The 24,209-nt window shown below is 44.0% G+C and overlaps 1 protein-coding gene across 5 annotated transcripts in view; it reads right to left on the bottom strand.

The window, feature by feature from the left end:
- The window catches only part of LOC113957683 (phospholipid-transporting ATPase FetA-like), a 93,379-nt gene that overhangs the window by 58,306 nt on the left and 10,864 nt on the right, over positions 1–24,209 (bottom strand). The window contains exons 1-2 of one of the 5 annotated variants that reach the window (XM_027665352.1): positions 20,914–20,933; positions 5,907–5,985 (exon numbers count right to left, since the gene is read on the bottom strand). In XM_027665352.1, the coding sequence (XP_027521153.1) occupies positions 5,907–5,949 (43 nt within the window). In that variant the 5' untranslated portion in view covers positions 5,950–5,985; positions 20,914–20,933. Of the gene's footprint in view, positions 1–5,906; positions 5,986–12,544; positions 12,881–13,024; positions 13,773–17,542; positions 17,743–20,913; positions 20,934–24,209 lie in introns of those variants that run through there. The other 4 variants (XM_027665349.1, XM_027665351.1, XM_027665347.1 and 1 more) reach the window with 4 other exon arrangements.

The raw sequence follows: 24,209 nt of genomic DNA, 5'->3' as shown, positions 1-24,209 counted from the left end.
AAGTTGTGAAAGCTGTAACACAGTCACTCTGATCCCCAGGGCACATAACTGACCCTTCTGAGACTGTAATTCAAATCTCCCTCCCAACCAGTCTCACATCTCATGATGTGCCTCCTGCCACCTCTTCCTGTCCTATCTTCCTTCAACTTTTGTTGTCTCCACTTTTGGGCACCTCATCATTGCTGTGTGACCCAGCTTTTGGCATCAACTCTCAGCAATGGCACAAGTGCCACCTCGCATCCAGCACCCAGGAGATCACCCGTCTCTTTGCAGGCAGAGAAATCCCAGCCGTGTCTGCTGGTCTTTGCTGGACTGTTCCTCCACGTGCACAAGTGACTGAATAAACTCTGCCATGGTGAGTCAGTACCTCTATCCTCCTCTCAAAAAACACACAATTACAGTGTCAATTGAAAGGCAACTCCTTGGGAGAGGGCAAGTCATCACATAGTGTGTTAGGCAACTAAAATCTTTTCCCCTAAGAAGGTTCTTATACAAGCTAATAGCCAAAATCTCCTTGCACCTTAAAGCAATAATTGCCCATTTTTGCAATCCTAAGAGATGAAGGAACCATGCAACAAGTGTCTCAATTTGCAGGTGCTGTATCTGGGTAGAGACCCTGCCATTGTGTTAAAGAGAATGGGATTATTTCTTATAGCACTGATAGCATAGGATTTCACGTTCATAACCCAGTAGTGAGTTCCTGGGATCAGAGCTGCAACGAGTGAACTCTATACAAAACCAAAGCCAGGGATCTTTACCCAAGAAGCTTGGCATTTAATATGGATCAGAGGATAGGTGGGTGAAGGTAAGAGCCATATGAAAGGTCTGGAGGGTCACGGTGCATAAATATCTATACTTCACAGCCAGCCTGGGACACAGACCTTTGCTGAACCCCTATTACCTGAGTGTCAACCCAACACTGTAACCTGACCGGTGCCGGCGTGCCTGCTGCTCTGCGGTACGAAACCAAAGCCCATCCCAGCCCTGAACTGCAGCCAGAGCCTGGCAGGGTTCAGTGAGCATGGCTGGGGCAGGAGGAGCCATGAGAACACGGTGGGATGGAAATGGGGAGAGGAAGGTCAGAGCCAAGCCCAGCTCGGAGAGGGAACATGCCCAGCTGCCTGGCAAACAAACACGTCTTTTATTATTGACTCAAAGGAGGGGCTCTCCAGGGCTCCACGCTACAAAACCACACATTTTTAACGTCTGGATGGCCCCTCTTCTATGGAGAGTCTCTGGCTGCTGTGGCTGGAGAGGATTTATGCTGGCAATCACTTGTATTTTCATCTGTGAAACTGAGTAGACTGTGCTGAGTGTGAGGGATTTAATTTTAAAAAACCTGCGGCAAGACCTTACAGAGACATCACCACCAATGGGTTTAGCCCTGTTCCTTCTGCTGGTTCCTCCATTATTAAATATATTTATTATGTCCTTTTGCCTCAAAAAACCAAGAATCCTCCTTTCTCCTGAAGAAATGAAATGCAAGAGAGATGTTTTTGTGGTCATGGACTGTGTCTTCGGTGATTGGTACTGAGCTCAGCCTCCTGCTAAGCATCAAACAAACACCACACGTAGTGGAATTTCTCACACAGGTCAAACATTTCGTATGTCCCTGGTATTAAAGCAAAACAACTTTTTTACTAGCATCACTAACAGAGGGCCCACTTAGGAGATATACTGACACACCTCCATTTTCATAGAGCAGATGAAAGGTCTGAAATAAAAAACCCCGAGGGTGAACTGGAAATATTTCTGCCTTGGGTCTAGTAAATTTTTAATATGAACACAAAGTTCAGTGTTAGATTCTGCCCTTTTCTAAAAGCAGCATTTTATATTAGCACCATAAGGGGAGAGAAAACAAGAAAAGAAAGCTCAAAAAGGAAGCCTCAGATTGGCCCAGCATGTACAACACTTGTGGTCAAACAGGACTCTTGGGATACAGGCCTGGAAGAACTGCTAGATAACCTTAAAGCAGAAAATATTCCCATTTAGGTTTTTCTGGGAAGGGACAGAGCCCCTTTCCCCATCTCCTGCAATAACACCAGTTCTGGTTTTCCTTCCCTTCCTACTCCTGCTCATGTCTTACCCACCTGTCCTGGCCCTGGACAGAGGTGGGGACTCACCACACCTCAGAAATGCCTGGCAACAGACTATTTCTCAAGAAGCACGTACATCTTTTCGTGTTTGTTTCAGTCCACTTCAGAAGGAAAGCAGACATTTTTCAAATATATTAGCAGTAGGAATTGTCTCTTATTCATTTTGGAAAACTTTTAATTTCTTTTTTTTCCTTCCAATTTTGGCTTAGAATTTTATATCACTTTGTATCCTTGTTTTATATGTAACAGTAGTTCACAATATTTTGACTAATATTAGCATGTCAAAAAAAGCAGCTGAAATAGTCTTTGTTTTTATTTTAAAAACTACTCTGACAGTGACTGGCTGGCACATATAATTTCCTTTACTAGAAAACAGTATCTCCTAGACCTGCTGGTAATGCCACAGCTTGACACAATTGCACATGTTGTTAATAACAGCAATACACAGTGATAGGAAGTGATGCAAAAAATCATAAAAATAAATACAGCTCTGAAACGAACTTTGAGAACTTTTTCAATTCACAGTTATTTCCCTCATGGGAAATTAAGTAAAAATAAATATATTTTTCATACTCAATGTCTATTGTGGTGAGACATTTCCTACCAGATCAGAATGGGAATCCCAGAAGGCAGCTGAGCTCAATGTTCTGTAGAGCCAGTCGTGGGCTGCCTTCTCTATGAGCTGCCAAGCTCTGCCCAGAGCCTTCTCTATGAGCTGCTCAAAGCCCAGCTGCCCTGGAGAGCAGGCTGTCCCCAGCAGCAAGAAGGAAAACTCAGTGAAGCTTTCCAAATGCCCTAGCTCAATTTATAACCTTCCTCTTCCTCTCACAGTGCCCCCAGTCTGGGCTTATGGAGACGAAGCTGCAGCAATGACTTCTCTTCCCTCTTCTGCAAGCACACGCCTTGGCATAATGCTGTTTGTGAAGATGAGTTCCCCCTGCTCCCTATTTCTGTCTGTTTCATAGACAGTACCTGACTATCCCCATCCAATGCTGAGTCAAACTGCCATGGGGTGAAGCCAGTAAGCAGAGATATTCCACATTTATTAGCCATCTCCCACTTTCCACACACTCGATGAACGAAAAGTGTCCCCCTTCTTCTCCGTTTCACCCATGTTTATTGTAGGTTAAACCTCAGTGTAAAAGATCTCAGGTATCTTTTCCTCAGGAACATCACTTCTGCTTATCTACTTTCCTGCTTCCTCCTGGAAGAGCTTCACCAAGGTCATCCAGGAACTGGTTTCCTCCAGGTGTCTTTGTGTGTCTGACATGCACTGAGTTTCAGTTACATCCCTAATTACTTCTATAAAGAACTTAAACTATAAAAACCTGACTCTTCTCTCCAAGAAATTTAGACCATGTGACCTGTCTTCCTAAACTATACCTATCCAATTTTCCCTGCATCTCAGCTCATGTGAGAACTATGTCTTGCTGTGGAGAAACATTGGTTCTCATGGGAGCAATCCCAATCCCAGGATCAGCACCCAACGCCTGAGGTAATCCATTCCCTCCCATGAAAGTCATACCTTTGGTAAGGTTAAATGTCATCCAGCTTTGTTCTTGGAACAGAAATTTGGTCTTTGAGCAGTACTGTCCCTCTGAGATGAGCACATGGGATATTCCCTGCAGAAGAGCCTTGCCTGCTCTCAGGTAGCACTGTCATTTGAACTTCTGCAAACACGAAGGCTTTTAAACTCTTGGATTAAAATAGCACTTCAACACTGGCATTTGCTCCAGTGAAATGTTTGCAAGGAGCAAACGTAGTCTTTTAAGCTTTTGGGAAGCAAGGCAAAATAATTAAAAATAAAAGAGGAGGAGAAAACACACTTTTAGCTTCCTGTTATGGAAGCTCCTCACTCCCTGATCACCCCAGATTTCTTTATCTTTCTCTGAACTTCCTCCAGTTTGCATTCATTGGTTTTGAACTGGTGATCAAATGTGAAAATAATTAAATTATGTTTCCCTATAAAATGTGGGGTTTATATCTATGAAGATCTGAGTTTCTTAAACACTAGGTTGAAGGGGGCAGGCTGAACATTTCCCTGGTAAAACACATGCAAAGCACAAAACTTTCCTAATATAGCAACAAAATCTTTTTGATAATCAGAACAGCTACTGCTTTACAAGTGGGGATTTCCTGAGTGGACAGTGGCTCACAGACAAACCTGTGCTCCCTCATCTGCAAAGCCAAGATGGAGAAAAGAGATGTCAGGCTGGCAGAGACGCTTCCCTGGGAGCAATCACTACCTCCCCTCCCGGGATTATTAGAGCAGCAAACGGATGCCCCTGTCCTAACACCAGGGCTCAGAGCCTGCCCTGTGCCAGGAAGGGGAAATAGCAGCACAATTGCAAAAATAAACCCCTGGGAAAAAGCTATTCAGTCCTCTGAGCTCAGAGAGGCTGGAAAATAATTTCATGTCAAAACATGAGTAGGCCAATAATCTCTGCATTCATCAAATACAAGGAGGAACACTCTGAAAGGAAAGGCTTGAGACTTTCCCTCTTCACCATGTCTGCATCCCTGGATCCCTGACCAGGGATTGCACAATGGGCCTGGGAGTGGAGTGATAAGTCACAAGACTAGTTTCAGTGGCTCCTGCTGCAAAGCCTGATGGAAGACGCACCCTAAGAGGCTGAAAAGGGATATGACAGTAGCCTTGTTACAGGACTTTTTCCAAGCATTCATCTCGTCAGGGATTTCTGCTGCAAAGTCCAGTAAGAATTGTGATGCAGAGGATGGTTGTTGACTATCTTCACACATTTATTTGGATGCCACATGGAGCTCACACGGAGGAATTACAAAAGTTCCTCCTCCACAGTTAGTGTTGCCCTCAGCAGCCTTTCGGGTGGTCTCAGGGTGCATCTCTGTAAATTTGCCCTTCTTCCTGCATCTCATTGAAGAGAATATCTTGGCCATTGCCATCATAAAATAGAATCATACAATTGTTTAGGTTGGAAAAGACCTCTAAAGTCAGCAAATCCAACCATTAACCCAGCACTGCCAACTCCGCTATTAAACCACATCCCTGAGTGCCAGATCACTTCTTAATACCTCCAGGGATGGTGACTCCACTGCTGCCATGGGTAGCCTGTTCCAATGCTTGACAATCCTTTCTGAAAAGAAATTTCCCCGAATATACAATCTAAACCTGCTCTGGTGCATCTTGAGGCCATTTCATCTCATCCTGTCACTTGTTACCTGGGAGAAGAGACTGACCCTCACCTCACTACAATTTCCTTTCCTGGTTGTTGTAGAGAGCAATAAGGTCCCCTCTGAGCCTCCTTTTCTCCAACCTAAACGTCCCCAGCTTCATCAGCTGCTCCTTGGAAGACGTGTGTTCCAGTCCCTTCACTAGCTTCACTGCCCTTCTCTGGACACACTCTAGCACCTCAATGTCTTTTTTGCTGTGAGGGGCTCAAAACTGAAGACAGAATTTGAGGTGCATCGGTACATTTCATCATCAAAAGACTGCATCACACCACTGCACTGTTCACTGCTCATCCACACACTCCCGTAAAAGATTCTTGTAAGAAACCATCAGAACTCAACTTCCCCAGAGCAATCACATGCCATGATGGGTGCATAAACTTGGCAGCCTGTTCTGTTCCAGATGTGCCCCTGTTCACTGGTATACAACCTGCAGCACTCGTCCAAGGGAGTATGAAATGCAGGAAAAGGAAAGAAAGGTGTCTTCCCCCACCTGCTCTATGGGTACAGGACATGCTCCCAAACATGATCTCAAGGACTCACACGTGTGCTGTATTTCTTACCTCGTCACCCGTGACAATGGTATTATCAGACCACACTCACCTTTCAATTTCTTCTTTCCAAATTTTAATTCAAATAGAGACATCCCAAAACTTTATTTTAGTCCAACTCCATGGAACTTCTGCAAGAGAAAAGAGAAGGCAACTCACAACACATACTGCAGCACATACATGAAATTCTGTGACCGTAACATGGGGGAAACAAACTCCTAGGCACCATGGCCAACAGCTACAGTTTATCATCTAGAATGTTTTAAATGCAAAACAATCTTAGGTTTTCAGGTTGCACGACATCAGTGTGGGCCACCTTACCTTGGGCATGTTGATTAATTCATCTTCTGACATGGTACAAAGAAAAGGCTGGTGTAGGAGAGACTGAAAAGGACATTCCCACTACATTGGTGCTATATGAAAAGGAGAAAAAGCACTGGGATTGCACTTAAGGTACAGACGAACTGTATGACTACCCAGAGCAAGACCAACCTCCCTAAAGAGGAGGAAGCAACGGGAAGAACTGGTTTCCTGTACATCCGCCTGTGTTCAACGTGCGCTGGCTCACACTGTTGTCCACTGCTGGTTACTCTCTGTGTTGGGGTGGACAAGAATAAAATTTCTCTCCCACTGTCTTCAAACTACTTGGCCCAGAAGCCTAAAGCCAGACACCAAAAGTGCATATAAGTCACTGAATATATCCTGACAGAGGAATTGAGCGTTAAAAAAAATCACACCAAAACCTGTTGGCAATGAAAGTTTCAGTGTTCCAATCATCACACAAGTTTATTTAAAGGACTTGAAGGTGATATTGGTGCTGACAGCCTAGAGGATCTGTGAACATGAGAAAAGCCAGCATTGCCTGGCATGCCTGGCTGACCAGGAGCCTGAATCAATAGGAACACCATGCCAGTTGCTTAAGTGGTCAGTGAGCCAAGCTGAGACATTTGAGGGAGTCACAATCTATCCAGAACAAGTTTTCTAGGTGACAGATGTAGCTTTTGCACTTTATCCTATGCTATCTGTGCTGACCAAGGGCTCCTAAGGAGACAGATATAGCAAATACGTAATATTTTGGAAACATCCACATGCCACTGTCCAAATGCAAGCCTGATACAACATCACCAGTGCAAGACTGGGCTTCATGTCTTTTCAGAAAATAAAGGTAAAGTTTAAGGAAGTCTCTACAATCCTTGCACAGGTCAAATATCTGCCCAGATATCTACTTCAGATGCTAAAACAATTTTATTGTTATTTTTAACTATTTAGCAGCTGCAATTCAGTGAGTCTGAGACAAGGCAAACAGCAGCAGGTAAGCTTCACCCAGCCAGATAAGTGCTGCACACCCTGAGTTCAGAGCACCTTGACACTCACTGTGGGGTTTGGGAGCCCTTCCGTGCCCATTCTTCTTGGAAGAGATCATTTTTTTATTTACTCATCCAATTGTTTCTGCTCACCACAACAAATGCTTTGCCAACACCTGTCCCTAAAATTTCTCTACCCATGGAGCTAAACCACTTAAAGTTACAATATACGTCACAACCTAAAGCTTTCTCAACACTGCTGACCAAACTTACTTTCCATCCCTGACCTCAGTCTATTATTTTCAACATATTTCTTTCATGTTTTAGATTTCCTATTAAGTCTTACAAAACCCTACTAAACTAGGACAGATAGTTCCGCATAAGATAGAGGACTGAGACACACCACCCACGCACACAGAGGTAAAGACCTCAGATTTCCTAAAGCACCACGAGCCACAGATCTGCTAATCACTGTTCCCTGGCAGCACCAGGATGCAAAAGGTTGACAGATTGCAATCATCATATTGATGATTACATGATCCATATGAACTCTGGATGTTGCTGTATTTGTCAAACATTTTAGAAAAACAATAATCATTGTTCACTGGAAGCACAAGGATGCAAAATGTTGACAGATTGTAATCATCATATTGATGATTACATGATCCATATGAACTCTGGATTTCACTGTATTTGCCAAAAATTTAGAAAACCAATCCCCAGCTACCAAACCTCTCCCAGCTGCGTACTCAATTGACAAGGCATACAATTTCAGCAGAAGGGAAAAAAGAACGTTTATATTTGTGGGGGAACAGAGAAGAGAGGGTAGTTGTAAGCCTTCTTTCAGCAATCATAGCATGAAACAAACAATAGACTTTCACATCTCCCAAACAAAAACCTGAAACTTCCTGCAGCTTTTGTTAATTACTGTGATTCTTTGAACCCTGGTTTCTGGTGGGATTGCAGCATGACAAGAAGATTGAAACAATACACTGTTTTGGCATGGAGGGCACCTTTGGTTCCCACAGCTTCTCAGTCCATTTGATTAGAATTGCATCCATTGAACATCTTCACCCAGCAGCAAATTTAAGTCACCACCAAATATCCTTACAGGCCAGCACTGATATCCTTACAGGCTCACCATTCCCACAAAACTTTGCCTTTTAGGGCAGACACAGGGTGATAGCTTTGCCATATACATTTGTACCAATTACCTCTCTGGTACGGCATTTCAACCCCACAGACCTGGCACAGCTGCTTACTTAGTTAGATCCTAGGAGTTATGAATCCTTCCCAGGCTGACCCAGTCCTTTATGCAAAGCTCAGTTCCTGGCTTGCCCAAACCACAATGTTATTTGACAATGTGTCAGTCAGTATTCAATGGGCACACAGATGATGGCATTAAGGGCTGGACACACCCCTATTGCATTGAGGTGTACCCTTTATTTTCATAATATTGCAAATATCTTCCTTTGCTGCTTTGTTATTGACTCACACATCTAATCCCCATACTTCTTTACCTAGGCAAGCTACTCTCACGCTGGCTTTAGCTTCTGTGTGTGGCTGCCTGCTCACACTCCCCTTGGTGACAGGACACCATCACGCTTCCAGGCATCTGTTTCCAGTCTGAGAGTTCACTGACCACAAGCTGCAAGTGTGAAAACAAACATACGCACCTAATGCTTGAGTTGTCCCCTGTGGTGGTGCAGCAGGTACTGTTCCCCTTCTTCTTAGTTAGCACAACCTTTGCAGATAGGTGTTGTCTCTTGACTGACCTTAGCTCTTCCGGCCCTGGAGTCCTAGGTATTTTTCTTGGGGTGTTTTGGACTCTCAGTTCTACTTGCAAGGTCCAACATCTTTGCCCCTGCACCTACCAACAAATTACCTCAGGGTATTTTTTTTCTTCCACAGATTTTACTTGTAACTAAAATTCATGCCCCTGTTCAGTTTTCTTTACTTATCTATTTTTTAAATCTGAGATTCAGTTTCCCTTCCAAAATTGCCATGATGGATCATCAGCCTCATATCACTCACATCAATTTTTAATTACAGTTTTAATTTCTCTTTGCACTTTCTGGGAAAAAAATTCTCTCACATTTCATTTGTTGCATGGCATGAAGTGCTTCTTAAATTTTGGTAAGACACTTTGACAGCCTTCTTTTCCTGAATTAATTAAAAATCCATAAAACACACGAAAACTTTCTGTAGTCAGAAAAAAGGCAATTTCCTGTTTGTCTTAGTTTTCCCTGGCACCAGCTATTTTCAGAGGCAAAGTCAAGCACTGCTTCAGTATCCTGAAGTTGCTTTCCACAGTCTGTGTCAGACCTTCTGGACTTTTTGTTGTTGTTGTTCCATTTTCCATTTCATTATTTTGGGATTTTCTTCATTTTGGTTTACTTCAGGTACTCTGCACTACTCAGTAATCAACTGGGCCCATGGAATTTGGTCCAAGCCCTCATCTTACCAGGAAACTTGTTCCTTCCCCATGTTTTCAGAAATTAAAATTCATGTTAGCAGAAATTAAAGTTCAAATTCCCAGTTCCTCTTTTATGGGGATTTGGGGGTATAAGCTATGAATAAATTATCTCTTCTTACTAGAGAACACTTTTGTACCTATGGGGCTCCATAAACTGTCTATGTATAGCTTACATTTCTGCAAAGACAATCCACCTGCTTTATGGCTACTGACAGTTTAATCATGGGCTCAGAGCACTTTTATATCCACAGCACCTCTCTGTGAAGACAGGCTGCAAGGACTGAGGTTGGTCTGCCTAGAGAAGGGAAGGCTCTGGAGAGATCTTAGAGCACCTTCCAATACTTAAAGGGGCTACAAAAGAGCTGGAGAGGGACTTTTTACAAGGGCACGTAGTGACAGGACAAACGTAATGGCTTCAAACTGGAAGAGAGTAGGTTTAAATTAGATATTAGGAAGCAATTCTTTACTGTGAGGGTGAGGCCCTGGCACAAGTTGCCCAGAGAAGCTGTGGCTGCCCCATCCCTAGAAGTGTTCAAGGCCAGGTTGGACAGGGCTTTGAGCAACTTCGTCTAGTAGAAAGTGTCCATGGCAAAGGAGTTGGAATTACGTGATCTTTAAGGTCCCTTCCAAGTCAAGCCATTCCAAGAATCTATGATTTGGCTTGAGAACACAACTGGAAAGCTCCTCCTGCATGAGGGGCAAGTTGCAATGAGCCACAATGTGTGGAATTTGCAATGGCTATACTGCAAACTGGAGATAGAGGGAGGCCCTTCCCACCATTACAATCATGAGTAGCAAAATGAGAGAAGACATGGCAAATTTGGATGAATGGAGAGCAGATGTTGCAGGTGGAAAGCACAGCTCATTTCTTGGCCTCATTTCTCTGGACAAAGCTGTATAATAAGTCAGATTCAATGATAAATACAAATCAGAATATACTTGATGCTTTTGCTCACATCGCCTCATTCACAGACTCTGTGAAATGATCCATGTTAAATACAATCATTTTTGGAAGGGTTATTTTAATCCAGATCATGGGGTGTAGTTCAGTACAGACTGAAATTCCTGCCCAAGCAGTGGTCATATCAGATTTGAGAGGGCAGCAAATTGGGCTGTAGTACTAAAAGCAAGAACCCAGAGAGGAGGAGAATTTCAGATTTCTCCAGTCAGTTTTGCCACCAAACATCCTGTGGTATATGTACACCCTAAAACATTTAAACAACCCTGTCCAGGTACAAATTCAGAGAGCACACCATACCTCCACTCCCCTTTCCATGTCAGGTCAGTTTTTGCACACAAGGAAGATTTGTAAGTTAAATTTTTTTGTAGATCTATGTTCAGCTGGTGTAACAACCACAAATATCCACAGGTCTTAGAATTCTGGGATTTTTTTCAGGCTAAAATACTAAATATCAAACGAATAACTCAGCATATGACAAACCAGATCCCAAGCCCTGGGCATTGTGACAGACAAGGTTGAAAACCACTTGTGCTGCCCATTGCTCTGGGTGGACTAATGATGTTAAATACCACGAGGTGAACCAGACCCAAATCGCTAATTTTTGAACATGTATCACTTTACACTGGATTTGGATGCACAGCTGGGAGAATATTAAAGGTTTAAAATACATTAGTTCCTCATACTTCCTATTTTCTCCATGCCTTAGCTGTATACCTGCTAAGGGCATGCCGTCAGGAGCTAGAGCTGGACAGTCACACTCACTCCCAAGTATCACAAGAAAGGACATCCTAGTCCAATGTTTGCCAATGCTCTGGTAAGGCCTGGCACAGCTGGCATAAACTGACCTTGCCACATGCCACACAAAGGCATGTTTGCAAAGAGACATGAACTACAGGTGTACTGTTTCAGTCAAATTTTTCATATTTTGCTTCCAAAGAGAATGATGAATTCGCTTTTTCCTTTCAAAAGCAGGTGCAAAAATTTCAGCCATTAGAAATAATTAGTTCTAATCATCTTTCAGCTTTGAAATACATTACTATTTGTATTTCTCCACCCCTTCTTACATCCTCTTGTGTTTGAATACCTGAAGAGCAAAACAGGTGTTGTACCACTCCCTGCTTTGCAAACACAGCGAGCTGCAGGGTGGACAACTGAAATGTGTGTTTTGAATCCCAAAAATACACTTTTTCAGGACTAAAATCAGATTTGACTGAATTCAAGCTGGAACAAGTTTAAGGTGCTATAAATGATCACTCTTGGCATCACAGTTTGCAAGAGGAGTGGAGACTCTGGTTTAAATCTATTGACTCAACGCAAAGAATCTGAAAGTACCCCTGAAACCCCACTTTTTCCGCACCTGAAGAGGTATCCTGGATGAGGTGAGCCAGCCCTACAGCTATTTTTAGGTGCTTTTCCAAGCTATATATACAGAAACCCACGAAACTCTGCGTTCTCACCCCTACACTCAAATGTGCCAATGCAATTAGCTGTAATTGCCGGGAAACAGGCTCAGTCTGTTATCTGCCACGTTTTAAAGTAATGATCCGATATCCTCCATCTGTCTTCATTAAAACACTCTTTAAACTGACACCAGGATGGCAGTCAAAAATTTGCATTCAGCTCCTGTGGGTAAGTTAGTTGCAACGACGCTCAAGTTACGGATCAACAGCTGTGGCAGAGCGGGTTCCCAAAAAGAAACGCAGTCTGCTCCCTCTGAAACAAACAATAGCAGCTTCCCCGGGCGGCTGCTGCTGCTGCTTGGAATCACACGCAGCTCAGCTCACTCCACCCAGACGTCTCTCAGCTCGCCCGCAGAAAAAACTCAACCCCGAGCTCTTTGATTAAGCTTCGCAAAACTCCTGGGTCTCAAAAAAAAACCCCAAAAAGTTTTCTGCCCCCCAAAACCGGCAGAGAAAACAAGCGAGCGCAAGGAAAGCATTAAATCTTACCCTTGAAGGCTTGTAAAAGTCACAACGACAAAGTTGCTGCCCTCCATAGCACTCCGGTACACTCCTCTCTTCTCATTTACACGCAGCTTTATCCCCTCCCAAGACCGACAGCTTCGCTCGTAGTCACAGCGCCGGGACATTCATCTAAGGAACCAAACCTTCCCTGCGCTGTGAAATGGGCATCACGTGATCGTCTCCGACACCCTTAAAATCCACCGGTGACTCGCTCTGACATACAATGTCCCAGTAACTAAACTTACTCCAAGTTCCCTACTTCTTACTTCAGTCACTGGGCTTGGCTCCTTGCCAAAGTCTTTTTTTTATATTCTGTTTCCTGTAGATAGGGAGAGTGTAGTAGCTCCCTTAAAAGTAAAATGCTTCAGCACTACAAACTGTGAAAGAGTAAAATAGAAAAGCAGAGCACCTAGGCTAGGGGAACCCCAATTAATTCGAGAGGCAACAGCTGTTTGCCTTACCTACCTCCTGCCAACGTGGAAGCTTTCAAAAAAGAAACCAAGCGAGTAGAAAAGTCCAACATATCCAATTCCTTTCAAAAAGGATGAACTTGGTAAGGAATCCATTTCTCAGCAGCAGCCCCTCTCTCTGTATCCGTAATACTGGTGTTGGTGAGGTTTCCTTAAACCCAGAGACACTGTCCTATGAGCTGCTCCCAAGGCTCCACCTCACCCACTTTCCAGTAGTTGTGAGTAGCAAAAAGTCTGCAGAGAAAAACCTCATAGAGCACAATTGCCTAATTCAACCACAGAGTTTCCTCCAGCCACCCAGAGGGTTTCTTTGGTGCTGAAATGTCAGGCGCTTGCTCATCCCGAGAGCATGACCTTCCCTTGCCCTCTGGAACATCTGCCTGGCCTCACTGTGGTCACAGGGACCCTCCTCACCAGAACCCCCCAGCACTCTCATAAACCTCCCAACCTTCCCACCTGTTCTCCCACCTTCAACCCAAACAACATTCACTTTTTTTTCCCCCTAGTTTGTGGGACCCTTCACAATACAGTGCCTTCCTGTATGCCAGTTCCCTGGTGTTTTTCCTACCACATGCACTGCAAGATCAAAACCAGGACAACTACAACTTTAATCCACTTCTTGCTTCCCTATACCTGTGAATTGCAATTATTTTAAGATCACCATATTCTTTCCCTAGTTGTCTTCACAGTAATGCCTCACAGGAATATCTCAATCTATTGCAGACAACAAGAGAAAGTTTCACATAAAGGATTTCTAGATGTATTTGTCTCTGATTTTTCCTTTAGCTTCTGAGTTTTCCCACTGGGTTTACGTGAACACTGTTAAAATTAATTTCAAGCCTACCCACAAACACTTGAATGCATTAATCAGCTGATTAATTATCGTAACATGAGAATTGAGGCTTTGCCAAGGAGCATTTTCTAGAAAGTGAAATTTTCTGGAGTGCTGTCCAGAGGAAAGCTATGGATCACTCTGGATGCTGCAATGACAGTACTCATGAAGGCTGCAGAACAGAGAGGGAATTAAATGGACCATATAACACCATTTCTGAAAGAAGAACAAGACCCTATGCCCCTTTACATGACTCCAGGGTTATTCCAAGCAACACCTATTTGAGAGAATATTCATTGAATTTGCTTCCTACTTAAAACACACAGTATCCATTCAAACAACCAACCTGGGACATGTCACGTAGGACTAACCTCCTCAAGATCCAGGTCATTTTCAGATGATTTTGAACTTGACAGCCTCTAACTGGAGAAGAAATTCTCCTTGCTCTAGCCATTTCTCATATTCTCACCATGCGCATCTCAATAGCAACAGCCCGAGTATCACATTTTTTCCTTCAAGCAAAACTACAAGGATCTGGATTAATTTTGGTCCTTCTACATATTTGGAGAATCCCTTGTTCTTGCTTCATTCTGGAACTTTCCTCCTTCTTTTAACTGTAATCTGCGTTTTTCGTGGCATCTTCATTTGTCAGTTGATGACGATTCATTCCACACTACTCCCACTTCCTTTGCTGCTGTCTTTATGCTTGCTTGTTACCACTTTGACCTTGGCCACAGTCATTTCTTCCTTCTGAGAGTTAGGTTTATCTCCTTCCCTTGACATACAGCCATATGCAAGTGCTGGGGCTTGTTTAGACTTCAAAATAACTAAAAGTTTAGTAGGCTGACTTGTTAATGATTTTTCTTGGCACTGAAAATCCACCTCACATACATTGCCAGTAACATTTTCCCTCAGCTATGCTTTCCTCGTGGACTTCAGTGAACCTGCTCGTGTTGGGAAGCTCAGCAAACGTGGAAGCACTCAGAAGAGGAGGAGTGACTCAGGGTTATGAACTCAGCTCTGAGTTCTCTTGTCCTTGCCTTACAGTTTTTCCCTGAATAGCATCTTTCCAATTATCACATCATTTGCATCAGATTTCTGGACACACCAGGGACCACTGCTGCCCACAGTGTCAGTTGTCGAAATCTCAGTTCCAGTATAAAGGGTGTACACGTATGCTGGGTGTCTGAGTGTCCACTGCAGCCAGCATGGTTTGGGCAGGGATTCAGCTGGACAGCTGCAGAAAGGCAGCAGTGACTTGCCGTGACCCATAGTTGTGGGAAGAAGTTCATTCTATAGCTTTTCCAGTAAATGAGCTGTTTTCTTGGCCAGGCAGCCTCCTCCATACTGTGGTCCTTCACCTTTTAATCCTCCACTTTCCCAATGGCCCACTAGTCACAGAGGGTTAGCCAGAGTGGGGTGGATTTAAATTCATGCCATTAAGACCTTATCCTAAGACTGTATCTGGGAAAATGGCTTCCAGTCATTCAGCCTCTGTGTCATTTCAACTACAATCAAGATCCAAAAATGAAGTCTTACTGACACTGATGTGTAAGGGGTGCCCTCAGCCCACTCTCCAGACCAGATTTGCTCTCCCTCCAAACAGCAAAGCTGATAGAGGAGAGGATACTCTCTGGATCACCCAGAACCCAACATGTCTGGTGACCTAGTAAAGCTTTGAATGGCTCAATACACCCCAGAGTAACTGGAGAGGAGAACTAGAGGAAAGGAGAGAAACACGCTCTGGAGCATCCCACAACATAGACTTAAACCAAATGTCAGTCCTTGAGAATCCTTCCCTATGACAATGCCATTTTTAAAATTTCTGTCATCCAGATACTTTCCCACAGAACCTGTATAGTTCAAAAGGAGCACTGATGGACTTTGCTTTCCCTTTCTGTCTTGTAACTGCAGTCTGCAACTCCTGAACTGCAAGGTTTGGAGCCTGACCTGCTCTACCATGGCTGGTACTTCTCTCTGCAGAGAAGCAGCTGTGACCTATGGAGCTAAGATGGGTTCCCCAAGCACCCAGAGTCGGTACAATCTCCAGGGGTCATTTCCACCCAAACTTATCTCCGTCTCCTAGAACAACACAAGTGCATTGCTCATCCTAACCATGGTTGTCACAGTTCCAGAAAAGCCTTTCTACATGGTGCTGGAGGATTTCCTCACAAGCCTCCAAGGGTCAGCCTTAGATGACTGAATCTCCTCCCATAACCTCTGCTTTCCTCATCCCAGCTTTTCTATCTTTTCCTTGCTACTCCTGGCCAGTGAGAAGCTCCTTGTGTAGGGGAGGGATAAGTAGCCTATTTCACTGTGGGGACCCCTGCCACATCTGTTGTTATGAGCACCTGCAGTGGGTGCAAGGGTCAGACAGGCATCTTGTCCCAACTGCCTTTGTTATGAGAGACCACAGAACATGCCAAGTTGGAAGGGACTCACAAGGACCATGAAGTCCAAGCCTTAGCCCTGCACAGGACCATCCCCAAGAGTTACACCATGTCCTTGAGAGTATCATCCCTACACTCCTTGAACTTTGCCAGGCTTGGTGCTATGACCATTGTCCTGGGGAATCAGTTCCAGTGCCCACCCACCCTCTGGGTGAAGAACCTTTTTCTAATATCCAGCCTAAGTCTCCCCTCTTACAACTTCAGGCCAGTCGTGTCACTGACCACTGCAGAGAAGACATCAGTGCCTGCCCCTCCTCTTCCTCTCACAAGGAAGTTGTAAATGCAATGAGGTCTCCCCTCAGTCTCCTCTTCTCCAGGCTGAACAGAACAAGTGATCTCAGCTGCTCCTCTTATGGCTTCCCCCCAAGGTTCTTCACCATCTTCATTGCCCTTCTTTGCACATTCTCTAATGGCTTAATATTTTTCTTATATTGTGGTGCCCAAAATTGCACACAATATTCAATTTGAGGCCGCACCAGAGCACTGTGTATCCTCTTGCTGTCAAAAGTCAGTGTAAGATGCATAAGAAATACAGGACTGAAAGGAACAAAGTGGGACACTCTTGTCCACCTCTTTAATATCAGAGAGCTGTTTAAAAAAAGGAGTGTAGGAAGAACATCCAAGTTGTAAATTGCAGAAGTCCAAGAAACACCAGCACAATCATAAAATGATTAATGAATGACCAAAGGTCATAAAATATACTACAGCACAGGTGAGGAAAGATGAAGTGCACTGGCAGTGTCCTTGATCCCTGCAGAAGATGTGGCAGGTGGAACGGTCCAACTGGCACCAGGAAGCACACCACGACACTGCAGAGGAGGGGAAAATTAAACACTTACTTCATGTTCCTGTTACCATGACCAGCCTGTAGGAGGCAAATGAAATGGGCAGAGAAAGGCAATGTCACAAAATGACCAGTTGCTCTAGTGCTGTCCTTGCCTTTTGCGAGCCACTTAGTCAAACTCATTTGACTTCTCCACCAAGGAATTAAACTGGTAGAATTCCAAAGTAATGCAATTTGAAGGGATGCTCTGGATTCCTAACTGTATGTATCCATCCCTCTGGGTGTAATCTGAAGTGTGCAGAATCGATACTGCAGGTTAATGCAGAAGTATTCCCATACTTCATCAATTACTCCAGAAGCTGGGAGCTGTCACAGTACATGCTACATGGAAATGGTCAGAGAATAGTTTCTGTGAGTGTGATCAGGATTTGGTGGACCGCTACTTACCTGCAGCAGAGAAGGAAGGGTGCGTGGCTAGAGATGCCCTTTCTCCACCAAAGCCCCTTGCCCAGTATTCCAAGCCCTCGACAAACAACAATCAACTGGGTAAAATCATGAGAAATCCACAAAGCCACAGACTCATGTCTTTAAAAAGATAGCAGCAAGTTGCTCTGGTACTATTGATCTCATCTTCCTGGCACCAACACCTGCAAATGTGACACCTCCTAATGTTTTAAAACAGAAATTGAAACAATGTCTCTCAGTTGCCTTGTAGCCCATGGGAGACGGAGCAGAGCTGAAAATATTTTGATCGAAGAGCATTCATCTGTGTTGAGCTGCTCAGATTACACTGAAGGGGAGATAAACCTTCAGAAAAAATCAATTCTACAGGGAACAAGCCTGAGATTAACTCATTTCTGAGTCCAGTTCCCACCAGATCTGGGATCTTGTGTTTACAAACTCCCTTCTGGCCAAAAATTTCATTGCTCTGATAGGGAAGGGGCTGTTGCAAGGGCAGAAGTCTCATGGCTCTCCTGAAATATTCTGTGTGAACCTATGAGAAACTAAGTGATGTGATGGTCACAGATATTAGTGGGAGCTGATGGATATTCACCTGTCTCAGGATTATGTTGTTGGAGTATAAATCTGCATCTCTTCATTGGCCTGCAACACTGCACGTGCCTGACGGTACAGGCAAGGCACAGGGATTAATCAGCTGCTGCAGCAAACCCCAGATGTGTCCACACTGTGTTTAGCACATATTTCCTAATCATCACCAGTGAAAAAAGGGGAATCTCAGGGGGATGCTCGGGAGGGCTCGTTAAAAGCTAATCATGTCTACATGAATAGAAAAAACTCAATAGCTGAGGGCAAAGCGACAGCCCAGCTTGTTAGAGCCTCCAAGGAAAGCGTGCTTTGTGACTGGGGTATTGCACAAGGCTGCTGGCTGCTATTTGCAAGGCAATAGCTGTCACAAATACATGTGCTGTGTCTGGTGGCACTTCAGACACTGTCACATGCACAGCCCTCAGATACACATCAAAAAACCCAGATCATACCACTGAGGAATCAGGATACCCCACAGTGGGACCCCGTGATTGAACGTACAAAGCAAATACAACCCATGCAGAGCCTTGGCATTTTACAGAGTCTTCCCATATGGGAAAAACGGGCAGCACCTGTGGGAGAAATGGCACTTTCGGCATGGAATAACATCACCTGAAGGGCTGTATAATGGTTATACAATATTTAGTCTTAGGTAGCCTCCCAGAGATGCTCTAGTCCTACTTATGCTTAGCCCACGTACTTCCTCTGCATATTCTGCCAAGGCAGAGCAAGCACTGCAGCCTAACAGATGTGCTGGGAGAGCTCAGCAGATGGACAGGGCTGTGATGGATCTGCCCTTCAGACTTCCAGGGAGGAAGCACAGGTGACACTGAGGAGCAGTGTCCACGACACTGGACAGGCTATTTTGTACTGTGGCCGTGCAGCCTTATCCCCCACTGCACACTCTTGTGTGCTAGGCATGTGTGGAAAGGATGGGAAATCTCTGGATCTGCATTCCCTAGAGCATCAGCCAAGAGACCTAGGGTTTATTTCTTTAAGTCCTTCACGAGGTTCGTTATATATTGCTCTGACAGTCAGTCATCTGTCACATGAAAAACTCAGTGGGGCGTCATCACACCCATTATGCTCATAAGCACTTTAACCATAATTCCAAATTAAATATACCATATGCATGTATATCTCTACTGTCTCTTTTCCAGGTTACAATCATACCCATCCTGCCAGGAAAAATATGGATGCAATCTGCTGCCTTCCAGGACATTATCAATGATGTTTTGTGTATTTTGAAGTAGTATTTCCTGCACTAGGTGTTCAAGGCCAGGCTGGATGGGGCTCTGCGGAACCTGGTCTGGTGGAAGATGTTCCTGCCTTTGGCAGGGCATTGGAGCTAGATGATCTTTAAGGTCTCTTTGACCCAAACCATGCTATGATGCTATGATTCTATAATTAAGTCCTTGTTATATTATTACAGCTTTTGCTGGATAGATGGTGATAAGCCAGCCCACTTAAGAGAGGTCAGGAGGACCTTGGGGGTGACTGAATGATGTTCATTTTAAAGATATGCAGCAGCACCAGCATTCCATAGGGCCATTATTCCAAAAAGGATAGGAGCACATAGAAGAATATTATTGTAGTACTGGTGACCAGGACTGAGTGACTTCTTGACCTGTCATAACTAAAATTTTGTGAACTCTGAGATGAACAAGGAAACCTCTGCCTGGTAGCAGAGGAGCAGGGTCAGAAAAAAAATAGCTATCATATAAAACAAGGCCCAGGGAGGCTAATGTATTAATAAGAGAGAATTTGGCTCCCCTCTGGAACATCAAACTTTAAATAATTAACTGAAAATCTAAAATGTCTACGGTAATGCAGTATGACTTAAATAGGCATAAAAACATTTACTTCCCTGAATATTTCCCCAACAAAACTGCATGACATTTTTATCAACAGTTTGCACTTCAACACCAGCACCATCTTGGCAGTAAATAAGCCGTATATAACCACAGCTCCACCAGTATGGCCACAGCACAGCCAGGTCTCATCACTGCCAGCCTTTGCTTTTATTCAGTGCAAGTTTAATTAATCTTAGATTGTTCCTGTATCTGTTCTCCAGGTGTTTAACAGATGCGCGTGTTCCTTTGTGCTTACATGGCTGAGAGCAAAAACCTGTATTATTCCCATCTCTGTGCACATGGACAGTCAGTATTTAAGCAGTGAGTTCCTGTTAACTGAAATAAAAGTTACAGAATCACAGAATATGCCAAGTTGGAAGGGACCCACAAAGATCATCAAGTTCAGCCCTTAGCCCTGCACAGGACCATCTCCAAGAGTCACACCATGTCCTTGAGAGTATCATCCAAACACTTCTTGAACTCTGTCAGGCTTAGTGCTATGACCACTGTCCTGGGAAATCAGTTCCAGTGTCCACCCACCCTCTGGGTGAAGAATTGTTTGCTAATATCCAACCTAAACCTCCCCTGACACAACTTCAGGCCATTCCCTTGAGTTCTGTCACTGGTCACCACAGAGAAGAGATCAATGCCAGCGCTTCTGCTTCCCTTCATGAGGATGTTGAAGACCACAATGAGGTCTCCCCTCAGTCTCCTCTTCTCCAGGCTGAACAGACCAAGTGCCCTCAGCTGCTCCTCACACAGCTTCCCCTCAAGGCCCTTCACCATCTTCATTGCCCTCCTCTAGACACTCTCTAATGGCTTAATATCCTTCTTATATTGTGGTGCCCAAAACTACACACAATATTCAAGGTGAGGCTGCCCCAGTGCAGAGCAGAACGGGACAATCCCCTCCCTCACCTGGCTGGTGATGTTTTGCCTGATGTCCCCCAGGACAGGGTTGGCCCTCCTGGCTGCCAAGGCACTGCTGACTCATTTTCAACTTGCCATCGACCAGGGCCCCCAGGTCCCCTTCTGTGGCACTGCTTTGCAGCATCTCCCTCTGCAGCCACAGAAAAGAGAGGAGTAACCTGGTGGGTGCATGGGGCCTTCAGGAGGTGATGGCAGTGTTAAAGAGGGATGCTCTTCTCCCAAGAGTTTAGGAGAACCTGCAGGGAGAAAAGACAGCAGCAGAGAAATCAGAGAGAAATATGTGGTGCACACAGGCACAAGGATGCTGCGGGTGTAGCTCGCTTGAGGTTAATTGTTGCCATTTCTACAGTTGGGGTATGATACATTATCACAGAAGATCCCTTTAAAATCAAGGAGATACATGAAAAGGCAGGCAGGTATTTAAATTAAACACCTTATTCCCAGAGTTACAATTTTTTGCACTAGGCTTGGTTTTCATGTGCTGCTTGCAGGGTTAAGTAAATTGTGGCCCACATAAGAAGAGACAGCATTTTCTGCTTCTGGCAGAGTGACCAAGGTTTTGCCAGTGTAGCTCCAGAAGGCAATGACACACAACCTGAAGCTGATAATGTGCTAATGAAGATACACAGCAGAAAACATAATCAAAGACTCTGGGACTAAAGGGAATTAAGCAAAATTTCAGCAGTACTGTGCGGCACCAAATGCCTAGTCAGGAGAAATAAAGAAACTAGTTTTTTTAATAAGGAAATAAAAAGAAACACAAGGGCCATGGCCCTCTAGCTTGGTGTGGCACTGAAGCAAACTCAATCAGTTTTGGTGCCTCTTCCCCACAAGGCAATAGATGATCTTTAGATAACTGCAGGACATCCCAGCTTATAATAATAGAAAGAGTGGTGGAAGCCACATAAGGATTAATGCAGACAAGGAGAAACTGTACTCTTAACCGTAATCTTTAGGGTATGTTTTATTCTTTTACGTTCTTTTTGTGCCATGTTCCATTATTTCAAATAATGCATTTTTAACTTTCTTAGCAGCCTTTCAGTACCTAAAGGGAGCCTACAAGTAGGCTGGAGAGGGCATTTGACAAAGACATGCAAAGATAGAACAAGGGGGAATGCTTTTAATTTGAAAGAGGGCAGGTTTAGATTAGGTATTAGGTAGAATTCTTACTGTGAGTGTGGTAAGGCACTGGAACAGGTTGCCCAGAGAAGTTGTAGATGTCCAGCCAACTTCCCTAGATGAAGCAAAGTACTAAAAAACACATGTAATCCCTAAAGACTTGGCAAAGGTGGTGTAATCAGAACAGAATAAATGCCTTGTGTCAGTAGATGAAAGTCATAATTTCTCTTAGAAGAAGCAAGATTGGATTAGCTTTGGGGATGAGCTTGGTACAGACATGTAGTCAGCTTAGACAGAGGTCTGAGTGTTTCCTTGGATGCCATCTGCTAAACAGGTTGTGTCTGCCCAGAAAGGCATGGACTTGAAGTTTTTCCTACAGTCAAACTGCTATTTTGGCATTAGGAGAAAAAAACCCCATCATAAAACACAAAGAGATTAGGCAACGGCAGTGTCCCAAATCCGTTTGTGCAGCAAATTTGGAAAGAACATACGTACACTAGTCCATGAAAAAAATGCTGAGAAAAAATGCTGTTTGTAAACCAAATAAAGAAGAGCTCATTCTTCTGGCCAGTCCACCTGCAGCACAGTTTGCAGCAAGGGTTGATCAGAAATGAAACTGGTGACAATCCAGAGAATGACAATATCTGGCAAGCACACAGAGTCAAAAGTAGTGTCTGGTGTCCAGCTGGAGCTGGGAATTCGCTCTGGCACGTGATAAAGTTATGCATCACACAGATATACCTTAAGACTCCTGAAAATATCTGGGCTATGAGGCAACCCCATCTGTGAGGCATGAAATTTAAATAGACCAAAGTATGTATTGCTTCATTAATCAATATCTGATGTAGTGGAAAGGTTTTAAATGAATGATTTCTTGGAAACTCGTTGCAGTCTGCAGCTGATCTTGCAAGTGTCTTACAATTTTGTTCAAGTTTTTGGTTTGTGTTTCTAGTATTGTGTTTCTTAGCAAAACAAGAAAAGGCCTCCATGGAGGCTCTTACATCACTTGAAGAAGAAGAGTTAAAGAAAGAAGAAACATACTTAAGGAACTGTGAAGGCCAGGCAGCAGAGGCAAAAGAATTTACATGTGAAAAAAAGAAATTTTGGGAGCATACCAGGATGAAGAGAAACAGCCCTAGAGTGAGACTTAAACTGAAAGACAAACCTATTGCTTGATGGGTATAACAGTAACAAAAAGCACTGGAAATCAGTGATTTTAATGTGGGATGCCTCTATTTGGAGGCAGTAGAGACTAGGGACTTCTGTAAGGTACCTGGGAAATCTAACGCAGCCAGCTGAGGCATCAACTGATCTTGCAGCAGATATAACTGGAGAGGATGTTAATTGGAGTAGTCATGGTTTACAGTCACACAAATAAACATAAATCACCATCAGTTTTAGTTTATGCTTACATGACAGTTCCTACAAACTACAGCAGCTCAGGAGGAGATACACATCAGTTTGGATGGCTTTGTTATGGAGGTACAGCCTTCAGGATACACTCCAGCCACCCCACCCAGTGCAGAGACAGAGCCCTTGGGAAAAACACTCTGAGGACATGGCTCCGAGGGTGAAGAGGTCTAGAAGAGAATAGCAGAGAGAGCAATTCTAACTGGAATGCAAGACAGCAGTCCCTTGCAAACAAGCATAAATTAAGCAAAACCATTGTTCTCACCCCCCTCACACCTGTATCTTTTGTACTCTTGTAAAGCCAAATCTGTGCATTTAAGATGGAAAAGTAAACTAAGTCTTGTTTGTCCAAGAAGTGCAATGGCAGGTGGGGAATGCATTGGCAACATTTCCAATGACAAGAAGAGTATAAATCACACACAACAGCTCTCACCAAAGGTCAGGGGAAAGCAAGTGAAGGTCTTGATGTTAAACTACTTGGTAATCCATATCGCCACTGAAACTGCAGCCCACAGTAGCTGCATATCCCAGCAAACTCAGGATCACATGAACAATGGAGTAGGAAGGAAGCAATGGATGAAAGAGTAGTGCTAAATCACACATGGAGATATTCAGGGAGCTCCACAGGCCGCTGGAGTGAGTCACAGAAAAGGAAAAGGAGTTTTGTTTATCTATGGATCATAGTTATCAGCCATGTCTACAGGGCATGCACCCAGCTCTGACCTTGGAACCACTGCAGTGTTGCCCAACTCTCA

The sequence above is a fragment of the Corapipo altera genome, unplaced genomic scaffold (assembly GCF_003945725.1).
Source record: "Corapipo altera isolate COAL_440 unplaced genomic scaffold, ASM394572v1 61045, whole genome shotgun sequence".
Classification (NCBI taxonomy): Eukaryota; Metazoa; Chordata; class Aves; order Passeriformes; family Pipridae; genus Corapipo; species Corapipo altera.
The sequence above is the reverse complement of the archived record's forward strand: the minus strand, read 5'-3'. Positions and strand labels throughout refer to the sequence as shown.